General features: G+C 43.5%; 1 protein-coding gene across 2 annotated transcripts; it reads right to left on the bottom strand.

The window, feature by feature from the left end:
• Window positions 1-702: 702 nt before the first annotated feature.
• On the bottom strand, window positions 703-16,389 carry nudcd1 (NudC domain containing 1). Of its 2 annotated transcripts, none has more exons than XM_061759451.1 (10): window positions 16,165-16,389; window positions 13,690-13,844; window positions 11,945-12,130; window positions 11,604-11,787; window positions 11,147-11,347; window positions 6,758-6,965; window positions 6,537-6,681; window positions 5,980-6,102; window positions 2,075-2,234; window positions 703-1,332 (listed from the first exon to the last, which is right to left on the bottom strand). In XM_061759451.1, exons 1-10 carry the CDS (start codon window positions 16,277-16,279, stop codon window positions 1,043-1,045), a joined length of 1,767 nt encoding a protein of 588 aa, XP_061615435.1. In that variant the 5' UTR covers window positions 16,280-16,389; the 3' UTR covers window positions 703-1,042. The 2 variants fall into 2 exon arrangements, with proteins under 2 accessions (XP_061615435.1, XP_061615434.1); XM_061759450.1 differs by having other exon boundaries at window positions 867-1,332; window positions 5,977-6,102.
• Window positions 16,390-16,529: the final 140 nt, after the last annotated feature.

The following is a 16,529-nucleotide window of genomic DNA, read 5'->3' as shown; positions in this document are numbered from 1 at the left end:
CAGCTCTTGCGTTAGCGCTCATGAGACGGCTCGAGTGTCCCTAATGTTGTGCACTTTGCGTTGTTGTCTATGCGGTTGCCGTAGAAACGGCCAATCGTTGACGCGCAGCTGATTGGACGTGCCGGATGAAAAAGTTCTGATGCTTTGTGTGTGTGCGCGTGTGTGTGTGGGGCAGGGGGTCGGTCTTTTCCCGAGGCGAGAGATGAGGTGACGGAACTTTATTATTAAGCCCGCCGCAGCTTTTCAACCACGCGAGGGAAACGCGAGCCCGAAGGCGTCCGTGCACGCACGTCAACTTGGGCCGCCTAATACAAACAGGCAGGGACGCGTGATTCAATTGCACGCCGCTAATTAAATGACACGTGGCTTTTGCAAAGCAAAAAAAAGAACAGAGAATGAGGGGGAAAAAGACAAATGACTTATTTTATGACTAAACTCGACTGCATATCTGTGTCACATTTAAAAAATACATCTTTTCATTACCTGGTAAATTATAATTATATTAATTATACATGACACAGTCGACAATTTTTAATTCGATAATGGGTTTCTTATTTAGAATTAATGATAAATAAAACTATATAAAAACGATAGCTCGGATTTTATTTTATTATTTAAATAAACAAGTTTACATATAGAGTTTTGCAAACTTTTTAAATTCAATAATTGGTTATTTAACAATTTAGAAATGAATTTGGGTTGTACTTCCATAATCAAAATACACAATTTCACATATCCATCTGACATTTTTTTTTATTGCTTACGTAATTCTATCGGAATCAATTCTAAATAAAAGAAGATTCGTATGAATTTCCATATTTTACATATACATGAGAGGTATAAGAAAGTGAATAGATGATGGATGGTTGGATTTTTATTTATTTATTTATTTATTTCCTTCCCCCCCCTCTCGAAAAAATGACTTGGCCCATTTGTCCAATGAGGCCCTTGAGCACAAAATTTTTGCCCACCCCTTTTTATATTTGACACCTTCAGTCCGAGGAGAAGTGACTTTGCGTTCCGGAACGCTCTCGTTCCGCTCTTACTCATGATTAACCTTCAGCACAAAGAGGTTGGCGGACGTGAGGGCGAAGAGCCTCTCGTCGGTCGCCCTGAAGCCCAGCACAACTTTGTCCGAGGCCAGGCCGGCCACCTGTTGCTTGGCGACCTGCCCTACCTGCCGGCCCAGCTTCCTGTTGAAAAGCACGCCGTCCGCCGGGGACGGCTGGCGGTAGATGAAGGCGCGGCGCAGGCACTCGCACAGCGACGCGTAGGAAAAGTTGGGCGCGCACGTGGAGAACTTCTTGTCCCGCTTGGACGCCTGCACGTAGCCTGGCACACAGGAAACACACGCTCAGAATTAGGCTAGTGGCTCATTTCCAGCGGATTGTGAGGCGCAATTTTCTTTTGAGGGTCATCAATCACCCTGGAAAAAAAAGGTCCATTCATTTGGCATCATCTCCAGACGGGCCCCGACAATTCCCGATTCTAAACAAACTCACGAAGCTGCGGCAGATGTCAAGTGGAAACGAAATGCGCTTCTGGCCGCAAACAAGTAAATATCGTAGGAGCCGCAGGAAAGCAGATCGAAAGCGGCGAGGCCGCTCCACAAGATTGCAAATAAAGGTGTAATTACAGAATGAGTTGCATTTATGTGCTGTCATTTTACTAACCAGACACTTCATGAGCTACATCATCCAATTAGCGCCAATAGAAGAGAGACAGTAATGCCGCAGAGGTTCATTTACCAATCATTTGGTGACATTATCTAACTAAATATTAGAAACAGCCCTAAATACTGTTCGCCGTCAAATGCGTACGTGGAGCTGACAACCGCATTCATTCAGCCATTTTTATTATTAGTTTTTTTTTTTTTTTTTAAAACATACAATTGTTATAGAATTTGTTTTATTTTCTTAATAGGTACATTAAATGGTTAGGTTTATTGTAAATTATAAATTAAAAATACTGGTAAAATCAAGTATTTGACATACACATGACATTTGAAAATGCATTTGGTGAAATAATTGGCTCATTAGTTACAGTATAAATGGAAAAAAAAATGTTTTCTTACCCAGGGCGTTGAAAGTGGCCACGTGCTCCCACATGTCGGCGGGCCGGTCGGGGCGCGGCTGCCACAGCAGGGCGTCCACGTCGTGGCGCAGGCACAAGCAGGGCATCAGGGTCGGGTCCGCGCTCACGGTGAAGAGGTACTGATGGCTGCCCAGGTTCACCTGCGGGCGGGCGCGCACAAAACAGCCGCTAAATAGCCGGCTAGTCATCCAAGTCGTGGGAATCCAAAAACCGGACTCTCCTTGCTAGTTGAAGACCGTGCCGTTCAGTGCGCATCGGAGACATAGGAGGGCAGTCTCTTCGGATCCAGAGGGCGCAGCAGTTCATTTGCATCGCAAAGCAAACAAAGTCAAAATAAGAAACAAAAGCTTTACAGGACCACAGTTGACAAAAGATTGACAGCATCCCTTGATCTAAAACCCTGATCGGGTCATCTCCTGACATCCCTTCCGGAACGGTCATGTCAGGTAACATGTTGTGACATCCAAACACATAAATGGGGAGACGCCGCACCTCAAAATTGGCAAGCGAAGAAGCCTTTTGGATTCAAGGAGAAACGTCTTCGTCGAGAAACCTCGACTCAATCTTGTAATCTTGGATTACAGAGACAATTGGCGTTATTTCCGTTGCCTGTTACAAACAAGGGTTTCGGAAAAATTGGACGCGCGGCGACGTGCAAAATATTTGTCGGACAGGGACAATTGATTTCAACGCAAACGGCGGGCCAAGTGAGTTAAAACCGTCCCCTTTCACACGGCCATCGTGCCACCTGCGCTCGGGCCTTGAAAGCCCGGAAATTCAATTGTCAACTTTTAACCCCCCATTCCGTTCCGATTCACGCATGGCAGTGCTTTGTGTGAATTCCGAAAATCATATGCGCCTTCAAGACATGTTTTTGTTGCCGGCTATGAGAAATATGATAAGGTTTTATCCAAAACCTTTGAAATCCCCCCTGGTAGCCGATTCCATCGTCAACCGATACGTAAATCTTCAGTTTAAGATCAAATCTTATATTTCTTTCAATAGCCATCAGGCGTGATGTTGTCAACAATGAGTCACCGTGCGTTAGTTATTTCTGGAAATGTCGAGTAGCGCGGCCTTCACGCTGCGCGGATCCTTAATCTCACCTAATTATCGTTTGCCGACCACCCCGCAGCTGCGGCGGGGGTCTCGCAAAAACCTATTTTCCTGATGCGAAAGCTTACAAGGATGCAGAGCTCAAAGGCCACGTTACAAAAGCATTTCTATTAAAAAAAAAAAAAAAAAAGAGCAGAAATGCTCGATCGCCTCCATAACGCCGATCTGTCCTTGTTAGCTAGACAAACCTCGCCGCCTTCTTTCCCGCCTAAACCCTCGACCGTGATGACAATTACGCAAAAAATGTTGAGGAATTGACTGAGAACCAAATCACGTGAATTTGGCGAACGCCCAAAAAGGTCTCTGTTGTCACGGTGCTTGTCCTTGGTCTTCATTTGTTTGGCTGTTGACAAATGACCACCACCTTGAGGAAGCGTATCGACGCCGTATCGATGTTAAATTCAAAATTAGGACGCCATCTTTTTTTTTTTTTACGCACACATCCGTCAATTCATTTTCTCCGCCACTTGTTCTCCTTCGTGTCACAGGCGACCCGGAGCCGATCGCACCCATCCGCGGACCGGCTGCCAGCCGATCGCAGGGCACGCTCGGCGACATGGCAACAACTTTTTTGCTCGTATATTTATTTTCTCCATATTATTGCTTAGCAAAGATCTGCACCCAGAACAGCGAATGAATCCGCTTTCACGCAGGGCATCTTTAAAACCAGACCGCCGCTTTCTATGCCCCCTTTGTGCTGAAAGCAATCGACGTTGCCATGCATTTAGCGATCCGGATGCGTGAAACCGCAACGGCTTTGTGAACGCACTTCGGTCGGTTCCGCCTGAAAGGCACGCGTGTCAATCCAAGTTCAAAACAAAATTGTTGGATTTAAGACATGGCTAGCTGAAACTTTTACTTGTGTCCTGTTATAATAGACATTTTGAGGTGACATTTTCCACACGATGCTCCCGAGTGTGTTTTTCCAGTACCTGCAGAAATTAGAGGGGCTACCTCTGTAGAAATGTTTACATTTCGACTTAAGACTCATTCTTACACTCTGGCATTTGGTTAAACCACACCTAGTATGCAAATAGTCTCTTGCCCTGCTAACCCCCGACATTTGGATTTTGGGCCTGTTTTACTGCCGCATCTCCTCTCTTCCCTGACCCTCTCGAAGTAGCGCTGTTGCTAGAAGGATTCTGCGTCGACCGAAGGGGACAAGATAACTGTGACCTTTGCGGTCAACTGTCTGTTCCATTCCACTGCACGTCTGTTTTCATTTGCCACCAATCACTGATATCCTAAAATATTGACCATCACTTGCTATTTATATTTCACAATTCCCTGGACTTATTGGGCTCATCTGCAACAAATTGTTTGAATCGTTGAATTAAGTAAAAAGTTTTTTCCCCATTTTAGACGAGAAACCTTTCTCGTGCCAGCGACCGCAGAGCGCGAGATGAACGAAAGCTGCTAAATGAATAAGATGTGCCCCAATTTCAAGACGAAGGGTCTTTTACAGAAGAAAAGACGCACTGAAGAGGGGAAGTGGAAAAACAGGAAGGTCAGCCTTTCCTGGACGAGGTCGAGACGAAGACACGCACGCACTGAGTCACGCTCTCACGCGGGCAGTGGCAGCCTTCGAAAAAGGCGGACGGTTATTTGTGGGCTTTTCACAGCATTCACGCTAATGATGAGCGTCTCATTCATTAGGCTGTGGAGTGGCCTCCTGCGGGAGCTTTGTAATGGACAGAGAACCAAACAGACGACCATTAGCCCTGAACATTAAGATTTCCGGAACACTCGCATCATCGAGATTTGCTTTTTCTAATCCCCATTTTCACTTGAATAGAAAGAAATCGCCACAATAGTGGAGTGCCACGTGTTTTCTACGTCCGCTGGCTGATGATAAAAAAATAGCCAAACGTGACACGTTGTTCACCGCCAGCCTTGACTCACCTGGATGGATGGAAGGTCCTCGAACAACGAGTCCATTTCAAGCTAAACGCAATCAAACAAATGACCGAGGGGGCTGTAAATGACAAAGTAGACCTCGGTGTGGCGATAATGTCACCACGTAGAAACTGCATCCTAAGTGCCTATACTGTACCATGAGACGTCGGAAGTGCCAGTCCATGGAAAATGGCCGGAAGGCGTCACGAAAGGATACACTTCTCCTTGGAGATTTTCCTCAAAATAGGAAGTGTGCACTGACGCCCGAAATCAGCGGACGGTGGCCTGAAGTCGGAGGCGATTTAAAACCTGGGCTATCCAATGACAAGGCGGACGCTCGACAAGCCCGCAAATGAAGTGAACGACAAGGAAAACAAACACGACTTCATATTCCTATTTCATACATGGCACACACAAATGCTAAACGTTTGGCCTTCCTCCAGCATCTGCTCTACCTGGTTTATTACCATTATTATAATACAGTGATCCAAAATGACATTTTTGCTCCAATAATGTGAAACGGAGACATTTTGCATTGTTTTTTTCACAATTTAAAACAGGCATTGTAATTCTTCACTGGCACTTCCTATATTAAAAATTTGTGGAGCTTTGTAAAATCGGTTATAAAATATATTTCTGTTGAAAATCGTTGTTTGAATTTGGATTTTTTTTTTTTACATGAAGCTAGTTTAATTTCGTTTGTAGTGTAGTTTCTAAGATATTGATATAGAAAAGTGTAACTTTTTGGAGAGGCTCCACAATGCTTCAAAATGTACTCAACATCAACAGGTTAGATTGGAGTCCAAGTTGTGCGCTCACGAAGGGGGGCTGAAAGATGGCAAAGGTGGTCGTGTTGAAGTGTTTACTCACCACCTGAGTGGTCTTGAGCGACTCGCCGTCAAAGTGCACGAGGCTGGACGTGTCCTCGGGGTAGCCGTCGCAGTCCTCCAGCTCCTGAGAGTTGCAGGCCGGCTTGTCCAGGTCGGGATTGGCGTGCTGGAGCGCAGAAGCGGCGGGTTAGTCTTGTTCCGCATTCATTGGCGTGAAAGCAGCCCCTCGATTAGCACGGACAAGCCGGAGCGGGAACAGACGATGCTAACGAGAGCCGAGAGGAAGCCGAAGGTCAGACTGAGGGTGTGATGGAAAGGGGGGGCTCGGAGCGACTCAAGCGGGTGTTCTTCACACTGGGAAGACTGACTTATGTTGGAAGAGGGAGGGCAGAAGACTTTGGAGAACTGCGGAAACCTTTACTAAAACGACTGCCGGAGGAATGAACGCAAGGTCTGCGACTGGCTGGCAACCGGTCGGCGATGTACCCGGCCTCTCGCAAAGGTCGACTCGGTTAGGCTCCTGCTCACCCGTGACCCGAGTGAGGAGAAGCGCGACGGAAAATGGACGGATAGTCGACCGAACGGCGCCAGGGGGCTCACCGTGTCTTCGGATGTCAGGTGGGTCAGCCTCTCGCGGACGAGGGCGGCCTGCTCGTCGCTCATCACGTGCTCGCCTCGACGGTCACCCATCACCAGCTCCGGCCACACGGGTCCTTCGGTGCGCTTCTGCAGGCTCACTTCCAGGCTGACGAAACCAAAATAACAAGCAAACAAAACATGACTTTAAAAGTAGAAACGAAGTAAGTGTTGATCGTGGATACCTTTTGTTCTCCCGGAGGATCCAGGTGCAGGCCTCGGGGTCTACGGAGGCGTACAGCTGGCCCTCCAGCAGGGACGCCGATCCCCGCACGCCGACGCTGATCGTGTCCGCCGTCAGCCGGAACTGGATCGCGTCCTTGGTCACGCCCTCGGGCAGGCGCACGTTGGCCGTGACGTCGTCCGACGTCTGCTGCCAGAAGTAGACGGGATCTGGATTGGGAGCAGCGAAGGAGGGTTCATGATTCAAATCAAAAATCGAAACTTTTTTTGGGAAACGCGTCGAAAGCCAGCCGCACAGCGCTCAAAGGGGCTGAATCACAAAAGAAATTAGTCAGCCGCCGACCCTCGCAGACCTACGAACTCGCCGCAGCAAAAAAAAAAAAAATGCTAGCCCTGTTGTTCAACAACATGGCATGCTTGGATTTGGATTTTAGGGCTATGCTTTTGGCACAATCTGACGATGACGACATGTTTCAGAACCGGCAAGCGACAATCTCACAAAGAGAGCCAAAGAAAGAAAACACCCTTGCGACCAATTGTCTTTCAAGGCAAACACTTGTCGGCATCCTGGCCTCAGGTTAAAAGCTTTCCTCCCTGCCAACGACCAAAGAAAGGAAATCGAAGGCGCGCAGGGAAAGCTCGACGACAGGCAAACTTAGGTGAGCATTCCAGAAAAAAAAAGCACATTACGTGACACACTGGCGTCTGACTAATGGGATAATTAGCTCGAGCCCAATTTGACTCATTAAACGGAGCAAGGGTGCCAGAATTGCCACATAATGCGAGACACATTGATTACTGCCAAAATCATGATTGCACAAATGGAAATGTTTCATACAAGGACAGACATGATCAGAATTGTTAGACAAGGCTGGCATATAGGAGTGGCAAACACAAAGTAGCCCATGATGCAAAACGCTCACAATATTCGAGTATTGTATTACGATACAAAGTTGGGGATAACTTCAAGCCACGATCAAATATGCTTTCTAGTACACTATCATGATAATAAAATCATATATGATATGATATTGTCACAATTTTTAGTATCGTTGGGAATTTATTATTACTTTATCTTTCATTATTCAAAACTTTTTTTTTTTTTATCTTGTTATTTTTTTTTTAATTAGGCGAAGGAAACAAACAATGTAAAAATGTCTTTGCTCAGTGCTACCATTGTGCCAAAAAGAATATTTGTGAGCTACTGAACCATGAAAAACTTGAAGAGGTAGGGGAATTATTATTATTATACAGCAGGGGCGTCTAACTCATTTTTGTCACGGGCCACATCACAGTTATGGGCCGTTATGGCTGAAAACCCGTATGAAAGCCTCATTTTACGTACACACAAATTCATGGAGAATTACTTTTGAAATCAGAAGCCATTAAAAACTGTTCAACTACAGTGTGAATCAATTTGATTTTGAACGTGGGGTTGGTAACAAAAAAATGCTTGCAATATCTCAATTTTTAAAAGAAGACAAATTGCAATTTTGGTATTTTAGCAAGAAACACAAAAGTCGATGCACACTCTCGCGGGGCACATAAAATGACTTGGCGGGCCGGATCTGGCCCCCGGGCCACCAGTTTGACACCTGTGTTCTACAGTATTATTACATTATATAACAACCCTTTACCGGAACAATATTTTGTTCCACCATACATACAGTACAGTACTTCATTTTTTGTAATGGATCCATCTACTTACTAGCTTTATAGCCAATCTATTATTTGATGGCATAATAATTACCTATGTTTTTTAGTACATGAGTCCAGTATCTCGTATCCATTACCACAACATCTGGTCACCTCGTTTGCATTTGCTTGCCTTATCAGCAAAGCGGAGGCCTCCACTCTTGACTCGTGAAAGCGCTGATGATGAAAGGAGCGGGGGGGGGGGGAAAAAAAAAAAAAAAAAAAAAAAAGACCTCCATTATACAAACTGCAGCCGCGTGTCATCTTTGTCTTTGTCACGGCTCGCCTTGCTACTCGTCTACTTTACATGTAGCGAGTACAAGCGTGCGGAAGAAAAGAGTCCGTTGCAAACGGATCACAAGCAAAAAAAAAAATAATCTCTCTGCGTCAGTCTTTTGAATTTGCCTGACAGGAAAAGGTACAAAAAGTATGGCAGCCGTAGACATTATGAACCAAACAACCAAAATCTAAGTCTTTACATGAAATATTGTTACGTGCAGCTCTAATTTAATAACACACATTTACAGTCATTAGACAGCTGCAGTTGTAAAAACAAATTCCCACTTGGGGAGACTTAGCATCTAAAGAAAGGGATTGCTTAGCTTCCAATCCTTCATTTACATAAATATAGCTTCTAGACATGGGGTTAGTTTAGGGTAGCAAAAAAAAAAAAAAAATACATTTTTAGTTTAGAATTTATATATTTCACCTGCAAGTAAAGGAGAAATCACTTAGCACAGAAACAGAACTTCTGTTTCTGTGCTAACTGTAGTTTGTAAACATGGGTTAGCTTAGCATGGAACAAATCCGCAATTGAAACATGCAGCAGTAGGTAGAAGAGAGTTATCTTATCTTAGCAGTGAAACAAGCCCTCGCTAATTTATGTATTGGCAAGTAAACAAAGTATTTACTTAATTTAAGACAGAAACAAATTAACATATGTAGCCTTTAGTCCAGTGTTAGCATGTAACAAACATGTAGCTGCACGTAGAAGATGGCTAGCTTAGGACAAAACAAATCTTGCCAATTTATGTATCTGCAAGTAAGAAAGAGTTCTATGTAGCACAAAAACAAATCACCTTATTACACATGTAGATTTTAGACCTGTGTTAGCTTAGCATGTCCCAAATCTGCTGGCAAAAGTGGGCTAGCTTAGCACAAAAACAAACCCTGACTAATTTAAGTACAACATGGTAACGAAGGACTAGCTCTGTGTAGCACAGAAACAGAACCTCTACTTACATTACTAGCGTTGTACGCGTTTGTGGTTAGTTTAGCATGAACGAAGAATTCGACCGTTTAAACGTAGCTGCAGGTTATTCATGTACCGTACACTGTATACAAGTAAAGAAGGACTAGCTTCACAGAGCCTTTATTTACATAACTGTAGCTTCATTCGTGTGTTAGCTTAGCTTAGCATAACAGTTAACAGCCATTTTGAAATTTTTTTTTTTGGACCAATCGGTATACTTTACAGCAGAAGTTTCTTTCAGGGCCAAAGATGTCATCGGTCTTCCTCAAACTGAAGGGACAGAGATTGATTTTTTGTTGATATTTGTTTAACCGCAACCCATCGAGTCAGCGTGAAAGAGAGCGAGAAGACTTAATGGTGCAAACGAAATGATGATGATTGTGCTTGGCTCACACGTCTCTACTGATGTTTGTATACGTACTTAATGTACGCTTCCTTTCACCAGCGGAGACTAAGAATTTTACACTTTTTTTTTTTATTGCTTATAATAATAGTTTGAACTCTATATATATATACCCCAAACACTTCAATAACATTTCAAACTCATCTTACAACAGTATCCTTTAAAAAAAAAAAAAAAAAAAAAAAAGGCTTTCATTACAAGATGTTATTATTAAAAAAGGCACCAGAAATGCGGCAAAGACTCTCTGAAACGTCTAACAACAACCCAGGCTAAATATAGCTCCTCCCTGAGGTGCAAAGCCTGTCTCTCAGTTGAGATGCATCACTTCAACATACTTCCTTGGACCAATTGCTGTACGCTAAACCCATGCAATACAGAACATTTTTGAGTCTTCGTTTTTCTGGGTTTTTACCAGTTTACGGGTGAGCCCGAATTTTGAGTTAAGTGTAGTACCACGTGGTGCCAGAACATGCCAGGCAGCATTGAGGTCTACTGACAAAGACGCAGCGTAATTAACAGCAAGGAAAAAAAAAAAGGCAGAGAAGGTTCCGAACAAGGCTCCAGTTTGTTGTTCTCTAGAGCAGAAAAAAAATATATGCCTGAGTGTTGCTGTATGCTCTTTTTGTGCAGTATCTGTTTTTGCTAAGTGTCTTTTAAAGAAGCATAATCACCATAATCTATGCTAATTTCTATTAGCTCATCTATGGTGTTTTGCATTATATGTTAGCAGACTCCCATTAGACGATATTATATTATCATTGGTGTTTGTCACCAATTGCGGGTGTCAGGAACCCCTGCGATAAACGGGGGTTCAAGCGGATGTTTACCGTTTTCCTAATAGGGGAAATGAATAGAAACTGCCTGGTGGTCGGTACCAGTGTAATGAGTGACAGACTTTCAGGCAAGAAGAACTCTATTATACCATCACAAACAGAAGAAAATGTCAGCTGAGTCGCTTGCTGTGACTAAGCGCACGCCTTCATCACAGCCAATTGAACGTGGAGAAAAAAAAAAAAAAAAAGCTGCTTGTCTTCTACCCACCCGGCTTGTCCAGCTCCACGGGGGGCTCGCCCGCCGCCGGCTGCGGCTGCTTGAGGGGCTGGCCGTCCAAGTGCGTGAAGGCGAAGGGCTTCTCCGACGCCACCATCAGCCCGTCGCCCTGCGGCGTCACGGCGGCATAATGAGGCACCGACTTTCCCCGGAGGAGCCGCCTCTTCTTCACTTCGTAATTCTTCTCCAAGCCTGTGAGAAAACAAATCTGTTATTACGAGTCCCCTGAGACCACGTAATTTAAAAAAAATTTTTTTAATGATGTGTCAGCGAAGTGAAAGAGTTTAAATGGCAAAATACATGTAGCTGCAGGTGGAAGAACGTTAGCTTAGCACAGTCGAGTATGCGTCTCTAAGACACGGACCCTTGAAAATGTTCAAAAATCAACCTAAAATGGCCACTTGGAGGCAAAATGCCAGACAGCCCCCCCCCCCCCCCACATACACACCTTGCCCCGGCGCGTTGGCGACCGTGATCCACTCGAGTGTCACCGAGTATCCACTTCCGGCCGTTTCCTGAGGGTCCTTGACGACGCGGAGCAGCAGGACCTCCAGCGTGTGGGCGCCCGCCTGGACGTGGGCCACGCTGTGGAGGACGATGAAGGGCTCCCCCAAGTCCTCTGTGAACAAGGGCTGGAGACACAAACGCTCCAAATGAGGCCCTTGCTTACATTTATCATTCCTATTATAAGTAACAACATGCAAAAAGTCTACACACCCCTGTTCAAATGAATCTTGGCATTTGAACGGAGGTGTGTAGACTTTGTATATCCATTGTAAGTATAGCAACCTCCCACTTTCCGTGGGTGCTGTCTCCCCGCTTGCTGGTGCGAAGCAGGTAGAGTCGCCCGGCGCCGTCGGAGAGGGCGGCCCAGGTGGCCGACGTGAGGCTGAGGGAGGGGCACACGCGGTCCTCGCGTCGTTCGACTTCGGTCGCCAGGCGGAACACCTCCCTCGGCTTGCCCAGCACTGTGTCCTTCAGGACATACACAAAATTACATTTAAAAATTAGTATTATTTTTTTTTTAAATCCCCAGCATTTTTGTATCTTTTTTCTAATATTTGATTTGTATTTTGATCCTATTCTATTTCTTGTTTTGTTTTTACCTCGTTTTTGTATTTGGTTCCCTATTTTTGTACTTTCTTCTAATATTTGTGTATTTTCCATCTATATATTTTTTTGTGCTTAATATTTCAGTCCCACTTCATTCTATTTGTATTTTTGTCCAATATTTGTGCAGTTTTCATCTAGTAATTTTTCTCTCTGGTATTTTTTTCACATTTTTGTACTTTCTTTTCAAATATGTTGGCATTTTTTCCTATTAACGCACAGTATTTGCAATGTTTTCCCGACAGTTTTGTACTTTTCTAATATTTGTGAATATTTCCATCTTTTTTTTTTTATCTAACATGTTAGCTCCATTGTAATAACATTTTCATTTTGTTCCTAACATTTTTTATATACATATTTTCAGACTTTGTGTCTATTATAGTTTTTATTGTTTTAAAATAGGTTCATGTGATTTTTGTATTTTTACCTCTAATATTTCAACCTTCTTTTGTAACCAAATTATTCTAGTTATTGAATTAATTGTTGTAGATCAAGCACCATATGAACAATACATTTAATTAAAGATCAATTACACACACACAAACTAATTTTATGCTGATACACTATTAATTCCTGCAATACCTATAAACACCTTTATTTCTATTTAACTGTATGTTATTTACTACATGGAAACATTTTTTGGAAGTAAAACTTGTGTTCCAATCAGGAAATATTCCGAGCAGCGAGGAGGGAAAAAAACAACGTGGCACACGGTGGCGCCCACGTGACTCGTTAGTGATAGACAGCTGTGTCCTTCCTGTTGCCGTGGCGACGGCATATCCACGTCTGTGTCGCAAACATGCCTACACACATGCAAGCGACCATATTTTGAAAGCGAGAGGACGTCATGCAACTGTGCGAACTGTGACGCGGACAAATTAACCACTAGGGCGACGATCTGCTCAATGGAGGATTAAATTGGATGGAATGGAAAAAAACAAAAACAAAAAAAAACAAAGTAAAAACATGGTGTTTTTTCAGAAGAAAGTGCTTTTTTTTTTTTTTTTTTTTTATAAATATAGCCCCGGTATGTGTGGACATGGCTTTAGTATCTGCTTATACAGGGACGAGCAAAGTATGGGCCACATTCATTTAGTTGTTTTTTTTCCTCCTTAAAATTGGTTAATTAAAATGCACTTGCAAATGACTTTTTTTTTTTTTTTTTTTTATTCATCTATCTAAGTGGTTCCCAAACATTTTACACCAAGAGCTACCTAAAATAAAATACTTAGCAAACTCTAGCAAGACAGGTGGTTAAAAGGTGAATAAAACATTTTACCTACAAATGTAAAAACACAATGTAAATAAATGTATTGCACAAAAAAAGTGAAATACAACTGAACTCTGTACTTAGTTCATGACACTTTGTGCAAATGTGCAAAGCGCACCAGGAAACACGCAAGCAAGCGTCCTTTGAGGCCTACCAGGGTGACGGTGAGACTGAGCACTCGCCCTTTGCAGTCCACAAACAACACGCTGTCGTCGTACCAGGGGTCCAAGTGGAGGTAATTGTACATGGCAAAGGCGCGCACGTGCTCCAGCGTGTACGGACAATCCTTCAACGTCACCTCCTCCACGGCTGCGTGCAAACGAGAGAGCAGAGAGGTCAAGGGGGAAAGAAATGTAGGCAAATGCCAACTTTACATTTTGGTCGCCATATGTAGCTACTTGGATGACACCTCTGGTGGTAATAAATAAAAAAGCTAATGAATTCCCACCCGAGGTTGGTAGTAATGCGCTACATTTACTCTGTTCATTTACTTTTGGGATCCATTTATTGCACTTGTGGTCAGTATTCTACCTATTATCCAATCAACTAATCATCTAAAAAATGATTTTACATTATTCAACCTAAAAGGGGGCACCGTGAGGAGCAGATATTATTTTTGTCCACTTGGGGTTCCACACCATAATATACGTGACTTTTGCGTGCATGTGGCTTTAAAAGGCGGGGCCTGGCCTAGTGAGTGACGCGGGAACCGGCGAATCAGAGTGGAGGATTGGCTGTTACGCGGAAGTTAGCGGCTGGTTGTCAACTGTCTATCCTTGACCACTTGAGGGTCAAGTGGACCCCGCATATTCGCGCTTCGGTATCCACGGATTCACTTATTCGTGGAATCCAATTTTTTTGGTTCCAATTTATTGATTTATTTATTTTTGGGAGGGGCAACCTCCCGTTTTTCATTGAAAATTTTTATTGGCAGTATATCCCCACTTATTCAAGAATGTTTTTTCCCCCCCCCCACTGCATTTGCAATGGCCATCACTTATTCACAGCAGGCCCGGTCGCTATCCCCCATTTTTAGCGGGGTCCACTGTACGATCCGTTCTAACAAGCGGTGGTAGGCCATATTTAATGGGCTAACATCTATAACTTGCGTGGGCGCGAACGTAGAATTGCTGTTGTGGTACGTTAGTGAGTTCCGCAGAAACAACGGCGTGCCACTCGCAGTCAGGGGAGGCACAACACTCTTGGCCTCACATCCAATCTATGTTTACATTAAAGACGACAAAAAACAACAACTATGTGACGCGCGGTCGTCTCGGTCAACATAAAATGCCAACATTTCAGCCTACAAGAACTCCACTTTTTTTTTTTTCTATGCACTCTCCCCCTGGTGAGCCAAGTTTGCGGTTTCACCAGTGTAAAGAAAGTTCATTCAAGACCATTTCTTTTGGCTGAATTTACCTTCATTCATGTTATTTTATAAAGACTAAAGTTATCATTCGTTAATTGATATTGTTAGTCAACATCTGCATTTGCGCAATCCTATTTTATATTTTTGTGTATTTGACACTCATGCTCTGCTTAAAGAAATAAATCATGTTACTCAGCGGTTACTCAGTACTTGAGTAGTTTTTTCCCCCCACTTAACAAGAAGGGAAAAAAATATATATATCTAAAAGCAAAGCTTGTTTTGAATGATGCCATTTTCGTTCGTTTTTTTCTATTAGCATAAAGGGTAGAAAAATCAAATAAAATTGAGAGGGAGAGGTTATTTCAAGGCCATATGGCCCAGCCCCACAAAAGCCTAATGTGGCCGCATCACAAAGCGCAGCGCTATTCACAAGCTGGACAAATAGCGCAATTTACATGATGAGCCACTTTTAGGCCACCTAATAGGCCCGATGAAAGGTTTAATTGTGGGTTTCCAGCAACCTAATTAGCTTAGCCTCACATTAGGAGTCCCGCAAACATCCATCAAACCTCATTAAGGTCGCAAGTGAGCAGGAGCCCGCCCGTGTACAGATGACCGATACCACGAGTACTTTTGAGACATCAAATTTCATTTCACACAATGACAGGTAATTGTGAACAAAGATCCGTCTTCCTTTCTGCGCGCAGGATGATTTGCCAAATTGTCAAACCGCCACAGTGTAGCGCCAACTACTGGCAAGGAGGATCTAGTTGACGTCAGCTATTGCGTTGCCTTCAATATCGGTGGCTGATATCGGCTGCCTTCACGAGTGCCCAATAACATGAAAGAAGGACGTATCGATACTTAACTTCCCGTATCTCTCCAGTCTATGTATCCCATAGTGTTATAAAAATCAATAGATTTACTGCAATTTCAACAAATGTACGAGTATAATACATCTAAGATTTGATTGACAGGGATACTCTATATTTTCTATTTACTTAGATGTTGTCCAAATCCTTTCCTGGTTAAAAAATGGTTAATAATGCAGGATTCAATCAAATGCCGACGATGGCAGATAAGGTCGAGTTTGAAGATTAAGCCATGCCAACAATTGCACAATCAGAATTTGGGGGACTGCACTTTCAAACCTAGCACTAGCAAATTAGGGCTGCATTAAAACGCTTTTATCCACAATACAAACACTCAAATTATGATTGTCGGGGTGATTTGAGGCTTTTCATGCTAATTTTAGCTTACCGGCGTCCAGCTCAACGTCGTACGTCGGTATGGGGTCCAGGGAGAGCCGGTAACTCTCAAAGTTTGGGTCCAACAAGTCTCTGTTGACTTTCAGGGTATAATTCGACGAGGCCATCGTCTTGATTTAATATTTCAACTGTCAAAATTCACGTTTCTTTTCGTTGGAGAGGGAACGTTGCCATGTACCGGTAGTGACGCGTCAAGTGTTTTCCAGTCGGCGACATTTTAACGACGGACGGAGAAGGAGGAACTAGAGGCGCCAGTATTATTCGCCTTAAAACCATCCAAGATGACTCACGACTGTTATAAACTAACTGTTAGCGAGTAAATTATGCGTTTAAAGTATGTAAAAAAAAAAAAAAAAA

Source organism: Phyllopteryx taeniolatus, chromosome 21 (genome assembly GCF_024500385.1).
Source record: "Phyllopteryx taeniolatus isolate TA_2022b chromosome 21, UOR_Ptae_1.2, whole genome shotgun sequence".
In the NCBI taxonomy this organism is placed as follows: Eukaryota; Metazoa; Chordata; class Actinopteri; order Syngnathiformes; family Syngnathidae; genus Phyllopteryx; species Phyllopteryx taeniolatus.
The sequence above is the reverse complement of the archived record's forward strand: the minus strand, read 5'-3'. Positions and strand labels throughout refer to the sequence as shown.